At 49.1% G+C, this 18831-nt stretch overlaps 1 protein-coding gene across 10 annotated transcripts in view; it reads left to right on the forward strand.

The window, feature by feature from the left end:
• The window catches only part of PRRC2B (proline rich coiled-coil 2B), a 92888-nt gene that overhangs the window by 25289 nt on the left and 48768 nt on the right, over positions 1–18831 (forward strand). For 9 of the 10 annotated variants that reach the window (XM_041727194.1, XM_041727192.1, XM_041727188.1 and 6 more), the window contains exons 2-8: positions 3702–3871; positions 4658–4835; positions 8415–8517; positions 11378–11450; positions 15625–15768; positions 17960–18201; positions 18663–18784. In XM_041727194.1, coding sequence (XP_041583128.1) covers positions 3757–3871; positions 4658–4835; positions 8415–8517; positions 11378–11450; positions 15625–15768; positions 17960–18201; positions 18663–18784 — 977 coding nt within the window. In that variant the 5' untranslated portion in view covers positions 3702–3756. Of the gene's footprint in view, positions 1–3701; positions 3872–4657; positions 4836–8414; positions 8518–11377; positions 11451–15624; positions 15769–17959; positions 18202–18662; positions 18785–18831 lie in introns of those variants that run through there. The other variant, XM_041727196.1, reaches the window with a different exon arrangement.

Below are 18831 nucleotides of genomic sequence, written 5' to 3' on the forward strand. Positions count from 1 at the left end.
TTGACCCGAGAAGACCCAGGAGGGGTCTCTGCATTCACTCTAACCTCTGCCCACAGGCCCAGGCAGTGCAGAATCAAAGGAAGGTCTATTTGTATTAATGAACTGTAAGAAGTTTGTACTAACAGATTTTAAGGAGACATTTTTAGTACAATCTGTGGAAACAAGGATTTTTCTGGTCAAGTTTCAGAATTAAAAGACATTTGATGTGTAGAAGCAAAGCATGTTAGGATATCACATGGAAATTGGCTAGCCCAGAGTGGCTGGTAAATAATAATTTTTCCTTCTCTTGCCTTTGTCAGTTTGGTTTTTAATTCAGTAAAGAACTCTAGTTGTCTGAATTTAAATTAACAGTGCTAAATCTGTGATTCTGCAAGGTGTATTCTGGTTTCATTCAGAAATGTTGGCAGGGTGACTGGTCAGGTGAGCGCTATAGCCAGGGACAGCAGAGAGGTAGCTGCTGGGTACCGTTTTTCATCACTGTGCTAAAGCAGAAAATCCTAGGGCAGGTTTCTTATTAATTAGCTCGGTGACCCTGGGTGGGTCGCATCACCTTTGTGGGCTGGACATATGGAGGGGTGGGTCCAGCTTGCTGCATCCCAGGCCGAGCTCAGTGCTGGGAGCATGGTAGTGCCTGATAAAAGCCTACTGAATGAGTGTATTTTCTGTTGTTGTAACCAGTTACCATAAATCCAGTGACTTAGAACAGTGCAAATGTAGGGGAGCCTGGGTGGCTCATTCCGTTAAGCATTGGCCTTCAGCTCAGGCCATTATTGCAGGGTCCTGGAATCCAGACCCATGTCCTCTAGCTCCCTGCTCAGTGGGGAGTCTGCTGCTCTCCTCTCCTCTCCTCTCCTCTCCCTCCCGTTCCCTTTCCCTAGCGTGTGCGTGCGCGCGCGCACGCTCTCTCTCTCTCTCTCTCTCTCTCTCTCTCTCAAATAAAATCTTAAAAAAAAAAATGCTGCAAATTTATCCTCTTACAGTTTTGGAGATCAGAGGTCTGAAGTGAGTCTTACTGGGCTACATAAAGATGTGGGTGGGGCTGGTTCCTTCCAAAGGCTTAGGAAGGGAGAGAATCTTTTCCTTGCTTTCTCCCATCTTCTATGGGCACCTGCAGCCCTCTGCTATCGTGCCTCCCAACCATGAAGAGTGCTCCAGCCTTAGCTACCGATGCCACAGCTTTCTGACTCTGGCCTTCCTGCTCCCCCTTCTTGGGACCTTGTGATTACTGTGAGCCTGCCCACATAATCCAGGATAATCTCCCTATTTCAAGATCCTTATGTTAATCATATCACCAGAATGCCTTTTGCTGTGTAAGGTAAGGAAGTCACAGGTTCCAGGAATTAGGATGTGAACTTTTTGGTTATGTGGCCTGTCACATGAGTTTGTAAAGAGTGCTAAGTAAACAAGTCCCGAAGTGTCTTGATCACAGTCCACATCACAGTCCACAGAATTATCTGCTCTGCATGGGTACCTCCCCATTTCGGTGGGCCCTGCCCTGCCCCCTCCCTGAAAAGTAGGGCTTCTCCCTGGCGGCCAGGCTATTTCCCACATGGAGACCTTTGAAAGTGCTTGTTCAAGACTACCTTTCAGATCTAAGGTCAGCAAACCTTTTCTCCTTGTGGCATTGATGGCCATGTAGGGTGTCACATATTCGTTGTTTTTTAAAACAACTGTGAAAAATGATTTAAAGAAATCATTCTTAGTTTGAGGACTTATAAAAAAACACAGGCCATTGGCTGGGATGCTGACCAGCATTTGCTGTTGCAGATTGTAAGCTCTGAGGCAGGGGCCACATGCTGCCATCACCATGGTGACAATCTCAAGGGCTTCTGTTAATAATGTGTTAGGGTGTATGTGTGTTTCATGTTCCTATCTGAATGATCTTTTGATTTGATAGAAGTGTATAAATGTTAGACCTCATCCAATCCTAATGGAGAATTTCAAGTTGATTTACATTTGGGAGCCTGTTAAATACCGGTTATTCTGAAGGAAATAAAACCCAGTCCCTGTCCTGAGGGGCTTGCTGTCTAGTGTGGGGGAAGAATGCTGCTGTTACTATGACTTTTGGACATGGAGCAGAAACTCACTGGAGCCAGCTCTGGGTAGGGAAATTTAAAAATAAAAGGGTGTGTTATGGAACCCTGGGGCACCAAAATCAGAATTTGGACACTTTGGGCCAGTTTCTGTCCTTGGTCATTTTTTGCTCCTGGCCCGTGAGGCAGACACTATAGGGGAGGCTCTGACATGTAAGCTTCTTGGGAGCTTTGAGCACTTTGGGGCATTTGTGGTTTATGTCTTCATTGAGGCTGACTCTCCTACAGATTTCATTCATTTTCAATACTTATCAAATGAATGAAAGGATGGAGGTACCTGGTTTTGTGTAAGAACCAGCTTGGTTAGCCCTTGGCCTGGCGCTAGTCTCCGTGTGCCTGGAGTTGTGTGATGTCACTGTTACCCTTTTTCTGGCCCCATTTTGTAAGTGATCTTTGCTCCCTGTGGTTTTTGTAAAGTCTTGGATCATAATATATAGGATTTTATCGTAAAGTAATCCCTAAAGATACAGAATGCTTTACCAGCATACTGTATGTATTCCTTCTGGCCTGCGTGACTTCAGAATAGGGCAAAGCAGCAAACTATGCTGTGGCTGCTACCACCAGGCGCCTTTTCTTATCACTGAATGAATGTTTGTACGGTTACCTCTGACGTCCGTATTAGCTGGATGTCCAGTTTGCTGCTTTAGCTTTCTTCCCCATACATTAACTCCAAAGGGAAGTAATGATTGCTTTTACAAGTTGATTTTTCCTGATCAAGTTTTAGGAACTATAGCCAAGAACCCATTGAGTAATAGAATAAAAGACATGGAGGCTTTTAGTCCCCAGGGCCTGCCATGTGGCACTCACTCACCCTTGGCAGGCACACACTCAGTATTTGAATGAGTGAGTAACATGCTAATAGACTTGTACAAGCCTGTAGGAAATTAGACTGTGGCAGAAGGAAGGTGCTGCTTTCTTGGTTGTCTTGTCAAGATTTATAAGTGGAGGGGCAATGGAGCCGGTAAGCCCCCCTCCACCTCCGTGGTCTCTCCCTGGGGGGTGCTGCTGCTTCTGTGTCTGCACTCCAGAGAGCCCTGTTTGTGTTGCCTGAGCAGATGCTTTTTCTTTGGATGCTGGTTCTTTGGTTTGCACACACCCAGCTGTTCCTGAAGACTTACTGTTTTTGGTTGTTTCCCTTTGATTTGGTTTAGCTCATCCTTGAAATGAACAGCCTTCCATAAGCAGGTTGTGTATCTCCTCTACTCTGCCTTATTTTTGATGTTCTGTGGATGTGCTACAGGGATGAGCAATTTTTCCATCTTGAAGAGCTGTCCTTGACTTGGCAACAGGACTCAGGGTGGAAAAGTTTACATTTCGGTGTTGCTGGTGAGCAGTCAACTCTGCTCAGTTCAGACAGAATAGGACTTCTTATTGTTGGGGGTGGGGAAGGTACCGACAACAAAATGTTCTTTAAATGTGAGTAAAGCTGCCTGTGTGTGGTAAGGGCATCTTTCTAGGGACAGAATCCAGGGCTTCCTTTGGGCCTTCAAGGAGATCTCTGATCCTTGAAGAATTCAGTCCAGTGGCTCAGGGATTCTGGTGGATTAATGTGTGCTCTCTCTCTCTCTCTCTCTCTTTTTTTTTTTTTTTTTTTTTTGCATTTTAAAGGCAGATCAGGAGCGGTGCCGAGAAAAATTTCCTTACTAGATGACATTTCATCGCAATGTCCGATCGTTTGGGGCAAATAACCAAGGGCAAGGATGGGAAAAGCAAGTATTCGACTCTCAGCCTGTTTGATAAGTATAAAGGAAAATCAGTAGACGCGGTCAGATCCTCAGGTAAGAACGGGTGTGGAGGCCAGTTCTCTATGCTTTTCTGTACATGAGAAACCCCAGGTCAGGAACAGTGAAGACCCAGAGTCCCCACCTGGTCAGACCACCTTCAGGGTGTGCGGTGGTCACCTGGCAGTTCTGGGGATGCAGAATCGCTCCCCTGCTCCTGTTTGGTGTCTGATTTCAGAGCTTGATATCCTGACTCTGCCTCCCTGGGATTGTGTCCTTCTCTGTCTTATCTCCTGGAAGCTGGGATCCTTTTCCCCACCATGGGTAGACTGGAACTTCATTTGCATTAGTTACCCTGTTTTAGGCTTCCTGGTTCTGACATTCTGGAACTTGGTGGGAAAACTTTGTACTGTCCACACATCCTGGGAGCATTTGGAGAATGTGGAGGTTTCTGCTCATGCCCGGTCTGGGGCCAGGCGAAGGCTACCCTTTCCATCCTGCCCAAGCAGCCTCAGCTTGCAGAGAGGTGGCTACCATGTGGGGTGGAGGTTTCTGGGCCTGGCTCCCTGCCCATGGCATAGACTCCCTGCACCTGCACCTGTCTGCTAGTAAAAGGAAAGCCCCTGTGTAGATCTCAGCCACTCCCATGGCTCTGAGGCTGGGGCAAAGGGCTTGTAAAACGGCTGAAGCAGCTCCCAGACTGTTTGGTCTGTTTGCATGCAGGCTGCCCTTTGTGTCTGTCTGGTTGTCTTTGTCATCATTGCTTAAAGCTTGAAAGAGCAGTTGACTGACCAGCCTCTTTGCTTCTGAAACTTGTCTATCCCCACCCCTATCTTCCTGTAGTTATTCCTAGACATGGCTTACAGAGTCTCGGGAAGGTTGCCACAGCCCGGCGCATGCCACCGCCTGCAAACCTGCCAAGCTTGAAGTCTGAGAACAGAGGAAACGACCCCAACATCGTTATAGTTCCCAAGGACGGGACGGGATGGGCAAACAAGCAGGATCAGCAAGACCCAAAGAGGTGAGAGCAGAGGGGGCCGGCGTGGGTGGGGAGCTGGAGCCTCATAGAGTGCTGCCTTTCCTTCTGCAGAAGGCAATGGCAGAGCTGGAGAACCTGGGAGAACCCAGAGGAAGCTTCTTTTGTCCTGACTCCTGCTGCTTACTTGTTTCTCTCTCCCTGCTTTCGTTTTTCCTGGCTTTTGGAGCTGATGCAGCACGGTTTCTGTGGGCTGCCTTGTCCCCAGGGACCATTGTCCCCTGTGCCTTATTAGGAAGGGCCTCATCACCCCAGAGGAGCTTATGCAATGCCTCAGTGTCAGTTCCTGAGCCAGTAAGGGCCACTGTGGGGAGGGGAGGTGCTTGAGCACTTTGTTCTGGTGGTAGTCCCTGAATGCTGGACTCTGGCTGGGGGAGGAGGCTGTCTTCCCAGTTTCGGGGCCAGCAGCTTTCCACATAGACTACTCTAGTTAGTTGCTCCAAACAGACCCAGTTAAGAAAAACAATCCAGAATCCTCATTATTCAGGGTTGGTATGCAGCCTCCCAGTAGGCTCACACCACTGCCAGCACAGCACTTATGGGAGCCTTAGGAGGCCCAGGGTCTGGCACAAAAATCATCATTAGAGCAACAGAGAACAACTGTTGTGGCTGCTGTTGCGTGGTGGGGCCGGTTCTAACTCTGCCTCAGGCATGTAACCTCCCACCTGAGCCTGTGTTCAGCTCCTTCCACTGTGAGTCTTCCCCGCTGGGCACCAGCTAGCCATGAGGGTGGCTAGGAGAGGGGATTTGAGATTTGTACTGAGGGGACCAGAGAGGCACAGGACCTCACGAGTAGGGCTGGCCGGTAGGACACTGCTCCTAGGGTTTGCCTGTTGGGGACTGAGAACAAAATGGTTTGGGGTCTCCTACATCTTCATGCCCTCAATCTCTTCTTGTGCTTTGGCTGCCGATGCTCAGGATCCAGAGAGTAAAAGTGACCTAGAGTGCCGTCTTCCAACCAGTGTCCCTTTCTCTTACTGGAAATGGCCACAGTAGCTTTTTTTAGAGCAAGAGTGTGTGCATGTGAGAATGGAACTGGGACTGGGGGGAGGGGGGAGCAGAGCGAGAGAGAGCATGAGAGAGAGAGAGAGAGCGAGAGAATCCGAAGCAACCTCTGTGGTCAGTGCGGAGCCAGGCATGGGGCTCAATCTCAGGATCCTGAGATCCTGAACTGAGCTGAAACCAAGAGTCAGACGCTCAACTGACCGAGCCACCCAGGCACCGCAGCCATAGCAGCTTTTGTAAAACCTCCCTGCAATTACTTCAGATAAGATGTACAGAGTGAGCAAATAATTCAGTCAGATGAACATAAAGTAGTAATAACCAAAATAGAGTCTGAAAGCTGTTTTTAGAAATTTTATAATGGTTTGTTTAGGGGTCATATAGGTTGATGGTAAGGCCTTACTTTTAGGATCAGCCAGGCCACTTACTACTAGCTTAATGGAACCTGGGGGAATTATTTGATTTGTGAGCTCCAGGGTCCTTCTGTGAAGTAGGAATAGTACCTGGTTGGTTTCAGGAAATAGACAAGGTAACACAGGTCAGGTACCCGGTGTAGAGGATGTGTGTGGCAGGTGTCAGCTACTGTTGTCATTCTGTTCAGATGGTAGACACTACAGAGTCTATAGTGAGTTGGATATCAGCGTACATATCAGCCTAAGTGTTGAAATGCCTCTGCCACAAGAAGTTCCAGAGAGAGAGAGGACAAGGTGTCACTCCCTCCCTCTGTGGGGTCTTGGAGTCATTGGCACAGAAAGGATCAGAAGACCTGAATGAGGCCAGTCATGCTGATGCACGTCAGCCAAGGACAAGGTAAAGACAGAACACTGGACAAGGGGCTGTCCTCTGCACTGGTCTTCTGTTGCCCTGGGCCATGTCCTCTCTCGGGGTATCAGGGAGGTAACAGGATGAAGGCCGCAAGTGTGGGACTCCTTGCTTAGGTTTGGAGAACACAGAAGCGATACTACCTAGATTCTTCTGTTGTAGGTAGAAGGTGAAGTGAGTGGAGATCACTGGCCTTCATTTTGTAATAATGTGAGTTCCTTGGGTCGTGTAAACTTGGAAGCATGTATGTGTGTGTGTGTGGTGTTTGGGTTACTGGTGAGCCCCTGGCATTGGGGGAAACTGGCTGAGTGGACTCCTGTACTCCTTGGGTTTCATCGTGTAGAACAAGTGACCAGAAGGCTCTGGGTGAGCAGATACCTTCCTCACAGCCCCTTGTTGCTTGTGGAGTGTCTGTTGACTGACACATCTTTGGAGGGTGCTGGGCCATAGCTTTTATTTTATTTTATTTTTAAAAAAGATTTATTTATTTATTTATGAGAGAGAGAGAGAGAGAGAGAGAGGCAGAGGCAGAGACACAGGAGGAGGGAGAAGCAGGCTCCATGCCGGGAGCCCGACGTGGGACTCGATCACGGGACTCCAGGATCGTTCCCTGGGCCAAAGCCAGGATCGTTCCCTGGGCCAAAGGCAGGCGCTAAACTGCTGAGCCACCCAGGGATCCCTGGGCCATAGCTTTTATTTTTTATTTTTTTTAAGCCTTTTTTTAAAAAAAGATTTTATTTATTTATTCAGGGAGAGAGAGAGAGAGAGAGAGGCAGAGACACAGGCAGAGGGAGAAGCAGGCATCACACAGAGAGCCTGACGTGGGACTCGATCCAGGGTCTCCAGGATCACGCCCTGGGCTGCAGGCGGCGCTAAACCGCTGCGCCACCAGGGCTGCCCAGCCACAGCTTTTATTTTTTTTTTTATTTTTTTTTTTTCAGCCACAGCTTTTAAACTTAAAAATATTTTTTGATGTAGCAGTTCCACTTCTAAGAACTTAGACTACTGAATGCACAAAAGTGTGCAAAGATACATATTTAAAAGTGTTCATCACAGTTTTGCCAGTACTGGGGAAAAAAATTGGGGACTGTGGCCCATCCAGTTGTACTGTGTCACTAAAACAAAGAGGTAGATAGGTGTGTTATCCAGAAAGCACATTAGATATGTTAAGTAAAAAACAAGTTACGAATTGTATGTGTGGTGTCATCCCACTCATGTTAAAAAAATACTATATAGAAAAATCTGCTTGGCGTTTCTCTCTGGAGGATGAGATCGTGACAAGTTCTGTGTTATATATATTTATAAATTTATTTTTACTCTGGACATATATTTCTTTTATAAGCTGTAAGAAAAATCACATCTCAAAGCCATCAGGCCCCCGCCCGCCTCGCACTGCTGGGAACTCTTGGTCAGGAATATGGGGCTCAAAAAAAAAAAAAAAAAAAGGAATATGGGGCTCAAGCCCCTTCCCTGGGCTGACTCAGTTTCCCTGTGGCAACTCCTCCAGCACTTGTGTACAGTGAAGCCACCAGGTTTTGTAGGAGAAGCTCTGCCAGGGGCCAAGGACTGTCCTGCCCAGCAGATGGCAACTGGTAGGCCTCAGATGGGGCCCAGCTTCTCATGGGCTCCGCAATGTTAGTCTGCCGGGGACCTTACATGCTGCTGCTGAGCCTCTGGAGGCTTGGAGGGGCCTGTGTGTGCCCACGCCTGCCTTACCTTGATGCCCCCTGCCTTGTCTAGTTCCAGTGTGACGGGCTCTCCGCCGCCGGAGTCGCTGCCGCAGCCGGGTTTGCAGAGGCCTGTCTCCAGCTTACAGAAGCCGACACAGCCGAGCAGCCAGGAGGTAGGTGCTGTATGACCTGCTCCTTCCAGAAGCAAGCCTCATGGGTGGCCATGGGACAGGAGCACAGGAAATTGTCAGGGTTCCCATGAGGTGACTCGAATCTGCAGCTTTGGGAGAAAGACCCCAGATCCAGAACAGAGTACAAACACCCAATTTGCTTTCTGGTGACTTACTTTGAGGTGATGTCACTGGGCGAACTACAGGCTAGATCAGGGTCCCATGGTTGTGCTCCATGGGGACCACAGAAAGGTTGGGGGTCAGGTGAGCTGAAAAACAAAATTAAGCAAGCTCCTTTACTGTCGGACTTCTTGCCAGCATCTTTAAAGACTGGTGTCTAAGAACACACTTTGGGAAATACTGATCTGTGACCCTTTATTTGTTGATGCATTTAAAGTATTCTCCCTGGGGGATCCTGGCTGGCTCAGTCCATGGAGCATGCAATTCTTGATCCTCAGGGTTGTGAGTTTGAACCCCAGGTTGGGTGTAGAGATTACTTTAAAAATAAGGGCATCCTGGGTGGCTTAGTGGTTTAGTGCCATCTTCAGGCATGATCCTGGAGACCTGGGATCGAGTGCCATGTTGGGCTCCCTGTATGGAGCCTGCTTCTTCTCCCTCTGCCTGTGTCTCTCATGAATTTAAAAAAAAAAAAAAAAAAAAAAAAAAAAAACCTTAAAAAAAATCTTATAAATAAATAAACACACACCCCAATAGTGCTTTCCTAAACAGAAAGTCAGGATTTTTTTTTTTTTAAGATTTTCTTTATTCATGAGAGATATATATAGAGAGGCAGAAACATAGGCAGAGGGAGAAGCAGGCTCCCTGCGGGGAACCCGATGGGGGACTCGATCCCAGGACCCCAGGATCACACCCTGAGCTTAAGGCAGATGCTCAACCACTGAGCTACCTAGGCATCCCAGAAAGTTGGGATTTAACCAAGGAAGGGCTCATAATGTATTCAGTCCATCGGTATCTGTGGATTTCAAGGATCAGCAGGAGGATATGCTTAGCTGGGAGCTAGAAATCTAGATGAGACATCTGCAGATCTTTTAGAAGACCACAAGACGTGTAGACAGATACCTAGCATTTAGCAGCTCACTGGAAAACAACCTGCACTACTGTATTTTAGTTTTGTACTATTCTCTGGGCAACAGAAGGTCTGAGGTGTCATCTCCAGCCACTGGGGAGAGTGTATGGCTTTGCCAGAGGGCACCCTCCCTTACCCAACACTGAATACTGAAATTAAAGAAAAAGGTAAAAGAAGTCCACATTCATGGGAAGCTCTGTATTCATTGGCCTGAATCTACAAGTGCCTGGTGCCTAGTCTGAGGACAGAGTTGAGTTCGAATCTGTCTCCTGGAATTTGAAGCTAAGAGATTGAGGGAGCCTTGGTTTTACAGGCCTTGCTGTATGTCAGACTCCGCATTGGAGCTGCTGAAAATGTGTCTGGTGCTGTAGAGTCTGGATTAGGACCTGGTGTGGTCCTGGCATTGTTGAGAAGATCTGCTGAGGGTCAGAGCCTTGTCTTGAGGCCAGCATGCTGGTCACCCTGCCCAGGGCTCAGCTCTTCCCACATAGTGGCGGTGAGAAGGGACTCCCAGTGGTTCTCAGCCCCCAAAGCCTCGCCCCAGAGGCAGGACAGCATATCTGCTCTTGTCAGAGTTATGGCAGGGTGGCAGTATTAGTAACGCTTCTTGGCCTTGGAGCCATCCTCTTCTCATTTGATGCCTTTGGTGGGTGAGAGCAGGGGCATCTTGGTGCTGGCTGTAGACACCAATTGGGAGGCTGTGGGACGGCAGGGCCCTGGTGCTCCTGTGCTTCCTGGGGGACCAGCCAGCCCTAGCTGTGCTGCCGTGTTACATCGCTGGCACATCCCTTCTGTGGTCTGTGTGCAGGGGCCTGTGGCCATCCTAAGGCACTCAGGCAACTTCTAATAAATAAATGGATAGTTAGACCTGGTCTGCTCTGTATGGAAAGCAAGAGAGATGGCCATCTAAGCCCTAAGTGTGGTGATGCTCGTGATGGGAGGGGGTGGGGACAGGAAAGAGTAATAATTTAATGTGAGGTCTGACCCAGTAAGTGCTGAAACGTCATGCTGCACCAGTTTTATGTATTTTTACCTTCAGTTGGAAGAGGAAGGCTGCTAGGTTGAATGTTGTTGGAGAAAGGCAGGTGGGCTCAGTGGCTGGGGACTCGATGGGGCTTGGGACACAGGCTGAGCGGGGAGAAGTCCTTGTCCTGCTCTCCTAATTGGGACTAGTCTCTCCTTTCTGAGCCTCATTTGGAATAGGACTAGAACCTTCCCAGAGAGTGGGAGGGTTTGCTCAGGCGGGGTGTGCCTAGCATAACGCCTTGCCTGCAGTGAGCTTTCAACACAGCTCCGAGGATTGCTTGTGAGCCAGGCAAGTCCAGATTAGCAGAGGAGGAAGGCCTCACTTGAATAGTTGTGTCTTATAGAATGACAGTAATTATGGAAAGTAGCGTAGTGGCCCATCCAGTGAAAGATCAGGCATGCCGGGTTTCCCATGCTGATGCTCCTCTATTAGTGGTGCACGGTTTTGGGGACACATGCTGGAATTGAGATCTAGTCTTTATCTCTTGAGCAAGGCATAGTAGCTGTGTGGGTGCGAGGAGGTGACCTGACAGAGTGTTCTGGAGTGCAGCGTGAAGGGGACGTGGGGTTTTGAGTCCTGGCTTTGCTGTGGGACTGGCTATGTGAACTGACCATGTCCCCTCCACCCTGATCCTCACCTTTGCCGTGAGCTTGGCAGCTCCCAACGCCCTGGCTATCGCACAGGTGGGAAGCTGGGTGGAAAGCAGGCCGGTTGGGCCAGCTCTATTCTCATTTCCTTCCTTCTTTCAGAACACAAATTCAGTGCCAGGTGGACCAAAGTCATGGGCACAGCTGAATGGAAAGCCAGCAGGACACGAAGGTGGTAAGTGTGGGTGGGTGGTGTTGGGCTGGGTGCGTGGGGAGGGACGAGTACCTTTTCTAGACTGTTGGGCTTGAGTCTTGGCAGCCCTGGGCCTAAAGCTTTGTGGAATTTCTCACCTGAGTGAGCTTCTGTTCCCTGGAGCCTTTACCTTTGCCCCAGGGGTGGGAGTGCTGACCCCACAAAGTCCGTCAGCTCTTTGATCTCAGAGAATGTTATTAGGAAAGACATTCCTCCTGGGGTGTGTGGGGAGGCTGGACGCTGGTCTGAGTTGGCTGCTGCTCTAAGTCGGCTCTGAGTCGGCTATCCCATCGGCGGAATTCAGATACCTGCTCACCGGTGTGGCTGACATGAGTCTGGTTCCTCTCTCCTGGGCCATCAAGGAGGAGGTGTTGTGAGGTGTGGTGTGAGCTTCAGGCCTGGGTTTATAAATAAGCCAGCCCTGGGAATTGAGCTGCTTGGTGTTGGATGGTGCCACTGGAGCATTCATGGCTTACACAGTATTTGTTACTGTTCATGTCGTGCCTGACCTGGGAAGCACTTGGAAGTTGTCACCAGCAGAGCCACAGCTGTGATAGCTCCACAGAGGGAAGTGGGGTGGGAGGGTGCCCAGTTTTCAGTGACTGCTGAACAGCCTATCAGAGGGCTTCCTAGGCAGGCTCAGAGCTCACCTGAGCAGAGAGGGCAGTCAGACTCTGCCCCCTGCACCCCCCGCACCCCCAACGACCAGAGCCCTCTCTGAGAATGCAGGCCCAGGCTCAGTGGGTGCTTTAGAGAGAAGCCAAAGATACAGATACTTCAGCTCACTTCTGCATGAGCTCTCTTAATTTGTTACTGTTAGCTCAAATATTTCCAGCACGCTGCAAACCAACCTGGATGAAGCCTCTGTGCTGGAAGGAGAGGGCTGCTGGTGAGAGTAGTGCACGATTGCTCGCTCTTCTGCGAAGAGCACTGGCTGTCTTTTGTACCCTTTGCCCCCAGTCCTGGCTAATGTCTCGCCTGTCCCAAACTCTCCCCTCCTTGCCCGGCGCATGTGCCCCTTCTGGATGGGAATCACTGGATGGTTGGAAGTTCTGTCCCCATCTCCGGGGGGGACATCAGTCAGCGTGCCAAAGTGCTGTCAAACACCAGTTCCAGAGGAGCTCAGGGCAGGAGAGCTTGGCCTGCATATGTATAAGGGAGCTTTATGGACTCTCTGGTCTGTGGGATGAGGTAAAGGGGGCAAGACAAGCATGGGGTGGGGGGATGAGTGGGGTGGTGACAAGTATCATAGTTCCCTATAATTAGCTCTCTTTAAAGAGGCTTTATAAAGAGCATTCATTAGACTGATTTTACAGTGGTCTTTGCTTTCTAAAGCCTTTATTCTGTAAGGTTAGAACTTTAAGCAAATCAAATGTATTAATTTGTATTTAAGAAGAACTACAGAAGTTAAAAAAATACTAGTGTGAATTGGCACAACCCCTGTGGAGGGCAGCTTGGTCCTGCCTCTCCAGATACTAATAGCGCACCCTTTGACCTGGTAGTTCCACTGTGCAGAAATTGCCCTAGAATAGTTGCCTGTGTGAGAAATGACATATATACCCGATACTCATAGCAACATTTTTTTTAAATATGTCATTTATTTATGAAAAAGAGAAAGGGAGTTGAGAGGCAGAGGGAGAAGTAGGCTCTCCATGGAGCTGAGAGCCTCATGCAGGGCTTGATCTCAGGACCCTGGGATCATGACCTGAGCTGAAGGCAAACACCTAACTGACTGAGCCACCTGGGTGCCCCATCATTGCAACATTGTAATAGCAAAAGATTGGAAGTAATCACTTGAAATGCCCATCAGGTTTTGGTGCTTTCATGAATTACTACTAGCCTATAAGGAGAAAAAGCGCTTTTCCATGGGTCTGGCAAACGCTCTAGGGTGTATGATATATTCTTAAGTGAAAAAAAGTGCAGAGTAGTATGTATAGTATGTTACTGCCATTCATGAAAAAAATTCAGATGAGGGAAAATACACTTCTAAAACATGTATGTGCATTAGAAAAGCATCTCTGGAAGGAAGCCTCAGAGGAAGGGAGGAGTGGAATTGGAAGCAGCCTGTTTTCTGAGGGTGTAGGAAGTAGGCAGGTGGGGGTACAGGCGTGGGAGTGGGGGAGGGTTTGTTCATACCTTTCTCCAGCTTCTTTTGATCCTGTGATTGTATTTCCTATCAAAACTAAGATGTGGGGCACCTGGGTGGCTCAATGGTTAAGCATCTCCTTTCAGTTCAGGCAAATAAAGATTTTATTTATTTATTCATGAGAGACACAGAGAGAGAGAGGCAGAGACACAGGCAGAGGAGCTGAGCCTGATGAGGGACTCAATCCTGAATCTCCAGGATCATGCCACGCTGGGAGCCTGATGAGGGACTCAATCCTGAATCTCCAGGATCATGCCCTGGGCTGAAGGCAGACACCCAACCGCTGAGCCACCCAGGCATCCCATAAATAATGTCTAAAAGCAAAACAAAACAAACTAAGCCATGACTTAGAAACTAATTCCAGAACATGACAAAATCCTCTGAGAACATCTGATCATTCATCATCGGGGAGGCAGTAGAACCCAGGAGCTCAGGAGGAGGGACAGAGGCGTCAGGAGCCCAGGAGGAGGTACAGGGGCATCCAGGGCGCAGGCAGGGGGCTGGGGTGGCAGCAGCCCCCAGCTCGCCTCCTGTGCTGTGGCCACAGGCCCATGTGCATTGGGGCTATGGGTGCTTGACAGTGTTGCTCGCAAACATGTTCATGGCTCTGCACTTCTGAAGGACTCTTCCTGAGTCGATAGACCCCTCCATGTGGTCTGTTGGGTGGCCTTGGGCCTGTTTCAGTTGGATCAGCCCCAGGGGGCCAGACTGGTGCGAACAGACACCAGAGGCTTGTGGCTTGTGGGCTCTGGTGTGGCAGTGGCCCCTTGCTGATGGCTCCTGGAACCCTAGGAAAGCCCCTGATGTTCCTGCCTCAGAGTCTCAACGGCAGAGAACACATGGCCCAAAGGATTGGTAGTGAACGTGCTCTAGAGAGCCCTGCAGCCGTAAGGAGTGCTACTGCTTTAGTCTGGGATTCTGAGTTCTTCCCTTTATCTTTCTTATCTGTGGAGGGCAAGTTTAATTCCCATGTAGAGTGAGACCTTCGTGACTGCTAAGGCAGAAAAGAGTACTGTTTGTTTTTAAGCTTCCAATCTGTGTTTTTAAAGCATAGCTTTAATATATCCTCCTTGTCAGTGGTTTTTGTTAAAAAATGCTCAAGCAACTGTGAGTCGAAGGCCCCCTCACACAGTGGCAGTTTCTTTGTGACACTTGGAGATTGTCTGTCAGGTTGTCCCCCTGGCAGGTTTATTTGACCCTGGATCTTTTTACTAAGTGGAGTAGAGAATGAATTGCTGCCTCTTGTGTTTGCACTAATCCCAGCTGCGTGTTTCTGGCCAGGTCCCTGCCGTAGTTCACGGGTCCATGAATCAGTAATTCCGAGAATGATACTGGTCCGGGGGTGGGGGTGGGAATTGGGCTCTGCCGTCTAGGGAACAGGCATAGCATGGCTGGACATTGTGCTGTGTACTGCCACTATTGTGTTAAGTTTATATGGTGCTGGGCATTTGTTCCAGATAAAAGCACCAAATGCCACCCTGGACCCTAAAAAGGCACCATTTTGTCTGAAAGATGATTTGATTTCAGGTTCCTGATGCTAAGCGCTGGGAGGGTCTCCCACAAAGTTAAGGAAAGGTTTCTTCTCCAAGGAACCTATAGCATTGGGGAGTAGATGGGAGAGGGAAGGAATGAACAGATCCCAGGATCACAGGACTGAGATGTTTGTTGCTCACGAGGGTAGATCTGGGGTGGAGGCCTTGGGGGTGGGGGACCATTTGCTGCCATTACCTCCACACGAAAGCAGCTCACCTCCCTGGGCTGATTTCCCTGAAGACTTTCCTGCCCTTTTTTAGGAGTGGGTAAGGCTCTGGGCGGGGCAGCTGTGATCTGCTCTCCCTTATCCTTTGTCAGCAGCCCAGCAGATCATCTGCATCTGGCTTTCCTTGTCCCCTGGGGAGCGCACGTAACAGGAGCAGGCTCCAGGTGGGATCCAGGCAGCGTGGCTTCCGACCCATGGGGCAGCAGAGGCCCTTCGGTGCCACTCACCGAGCCCTCTGCTTTTCTCGACAGGTTTAAGGGGCTCAAGCCGACTGTTATCCTTCTCTCCCGAGGAGTTTCCGACGCTGAAAGCAGCTGGAGGGCAGGACAAGGCTGGCAAGGAAAGGGGCGTCTTCGATCTGTCGTATGGGCCAGGACCAAGCCTCCGCCCTCAGAGTAAGTGCACTGTGGTCTCTGGGCACGTGTGGAAACAGTAGGCTGCCCTTCTGCCTTCTAGTGGCATGTGTGCTCTCAACGAGCTGGTGCTCCCAGGCTCCAGGCTCTCTGCCTGGAAAGTATGCTTACTGACCCTGTGCCTGTCCCCTGCCTGTGGCACCTGTTCCCTAGGCTGGTCTGGAGGTCGCTCCTCTTTTCTCCTCTGAATTGAGCCAAGCCTGTCTGTCTCCCCCTGTGCTGTCATCAGACAGAAGGACCAAGGGCCCATTTGCTTCATCCCTGATTCTGGAGCTGGTTTTCTAAGCCAGGGGCTCCTAAACCTTGCTGAATCCTGTCTGGATCCTTTGGGGAGTTTGAAAAAGTCTGATTTCTAGCCCTCCTCCATCCCCAGCCAAATTAGAATCTCTATTTTTTTTTTAAGATTTTATTTATTTATTCATGAGAGGCACAGGCAGAGAAATAGGCAGAGGGAGAAGCAGGTTCCCTGTGTGGAGCTTGTTATGGGACTCGATCCCAGAACCCCAGGATCACAACCTGAGCCGAAGGCAGATGCTCAACCACTGAACCACCCAGGTGCCCTAGAATATCTATTTTTTAACATCCTCCTCTGGGGTTTTGTAGCCAGCCTAGGATTGGTCTCCACAGTCCCCTCATCTCGGGTCTGGCCAAGGAGTTGGCAGGGTCATATAGCAATACTTGTAGGTAATTTTTTTTTTTTTTTAAATGGCCTTGAGTGGTTAGAGATTAAAATTTTGTCTGGGGAAGAGATTTTCCATCTGTTCTGACTAGGGATTGTGAAATGGCTCTTTGTTTGTTTGTTTGTTTGTTTGTTTGTGGATGGATGGGGGAAGGGAGGGCTTGAATAGATCCTGAAACATGAGGGACTTTTGTCTGTCTTAATTAATCTGCAAGGCATCCCAGTGTCAGAACTGGCACCCTGTAAGTGAAATGATCAATAGGTGACTCTAATGGAGCATACTACCTTTTCAGTGGCCTGTGTCTGGGTTATTTCATCTGCTCCAAATAATGTAACCAAATTCCTCAAGCCAAGAATTGTAGTTTTCCGGGATCAAGCTGGGCTGCTTTGTAGAACCACAGAAGTTTAGAACTAGAAGCTGCTTTTGGGATCAGTTCCATCTCCTTATTTGAGAAGATGAAGAAGCAGGTGTGGCCAGAAAGGTAATCACAGGACTTGCCCAAGATTGTATTCAAGGCAGTTGAATTGCTGGGAGCCGACTCTGGTTTTGTGGCTTCTGTGCTTTATCTCTTTCTCTTAGTCTCAAGTACTCAAGGACTTCATGCTTCAATTCCTAACCATACATTGGCTGAAAAGGAGCGGGCTCATGTGATTTCTCCTTTGCCCCTAATTCCCCCAGTACTTGTTAAGTTTGACAGTGGGGGGAACATCATCTTAATAGGATAGATAGGTTGGTGGGTTCAGACTGTGAGCTGCAGGAGAGCCCCCTGAGCCCAAGCAGAACAAGTGGGGGTGAAGGCCTGGGGGGTGGGGCCAAGGACCCTTTCATGCCCCCACTGGAGGGAGAGGGGCTCTGCTTTATCTTATGAACTGTGGAATATTTGAGCAGAGGTGTCACTGTGAAACTGAGTTGAAACATGTCAGGACTTAACACCAGTTTTCGAGGTTTTATTTTTAAGTCATCTCTGTGTGACACATGGGGCTCCAACTCACGACCCTGAGATCCAACTCTGAGATCCAGAGTTGCATGCTCTACTAACTGAGCCAGCCGGGTGCCCCAGGACTTACCTCAGTTTTAATGTAAAGCCCAATGCTGGGCTCAGTGCTGATCCTGATGGGTCAGTGTTTGTGAGAGAAATGACCCAAGGCTGTTTTTATTGGGGCTGTCCTGATTTCTTCGTGTGTTAGATCTGTGGGTATATGTGGTTTCTGTTGACCAGCGAAGACCATGTCTTGTTTACACTTGCCTTCTCTGTGAGTGGACCTTGCTTTGTATTTCTCTTACAACCAGACTTCCCACAGCAAGTTTGTACTCATTGGCCAGGTGTCTGCCCTCCACCTTCCCTGGCAGATTCGACCACTTGACTCTTCACTTTTGGGTTTTTTGTTTTTGTTTTTGGTGAACGAGGGGGGTCCCTCGACCTTCAGAACCTCACACAATCCCTCCTCCCCCTTCCTCTTTCCTCTCCCCTTTTGCCCCCTTTCAATTTCCAGATGTGACAAGCTGGAGGGAGGGCGGTGGGCGAAACATAATTTCTGCCACGTCTCTGAGCGCCTCCCCAACTGAGCTGGGCAGCAGGAACTCGAGTGCGGGAGACGGAGCCCCCTCCTCGGCATGTACCAGCGATTCTAAGGACCCCTCTCTCCGCCCGGCTCAGCCTGTCCGAAAAGGGGCTTCACAGTTCATGGGAAATGTATACCACCCACCTACATACCATGACATGCTTCCTGCTTTTGTAAGTTTTCAGAGTATGCATTTTTTTTTCCATGAAGTTGGATTGCTCGTGTCCAGCAGAACCTCCTCTAAGTGGTTGAATGTCCACCTCAGTTTTCCTCCCAGTGTCTTTGCCCTGATAAGCCCTACCTTGAAAGTTTCCATTACTTCAGCGTTTTTCTCTGCCCCTTTTCAAATCTTAAGGGTCTTCGGCTGCTTTCCCTGGTGATGTGGATATTATTTCGGCCTTGGTTCTTTAGAGAAAGGAGAGGCAGGCATTGCCTAAGACGCCACAAGTCCCCAGGTGTACTTCCTGACAGCAGGAAAGAGATAGGGGAGACGGGGGTAGGATGAACTGGGCAGTTCCAAGACTTGCCTGTCTCTTCTTCCCAGTTTCCATTTTCCAAAACAAATTCTAATGCAGGTGGAACTTAGAATTTAAACCATTATCAGAAAATCCTATTCATTGATGTTATGTTTCAGATGTGTTCACCGCAGTCATCAGAGAACCAGGGTACAGTGGAACGAGGATCTTTTCCCCTTCCCCAGCTCCGTCTTGAACCCCGTGTTCCCTTTAGACAATTCCAGATGAATGACCAAGATGGGTAAGGCTACTGTATTATAGTCACATTTGTAGAGAGTGGCTCTTTCC

The sequence above is a fragment of the Vulpes lagopus genome, chromosome 12 (assembly GCF_018345385.1).
Source record: "Vulpes lagopus strain Blue_001 chromosome 12, ASM1834538v1, whole genome shotgun sequence".
In the NCBI taxonomy this organism is placed as follows: domain Eukaryota; kingdom Metazoa; phylum Chordata; class Mammalia; order Carnivora; family Canidae; genus Vulpes; species Vulpes lagopus.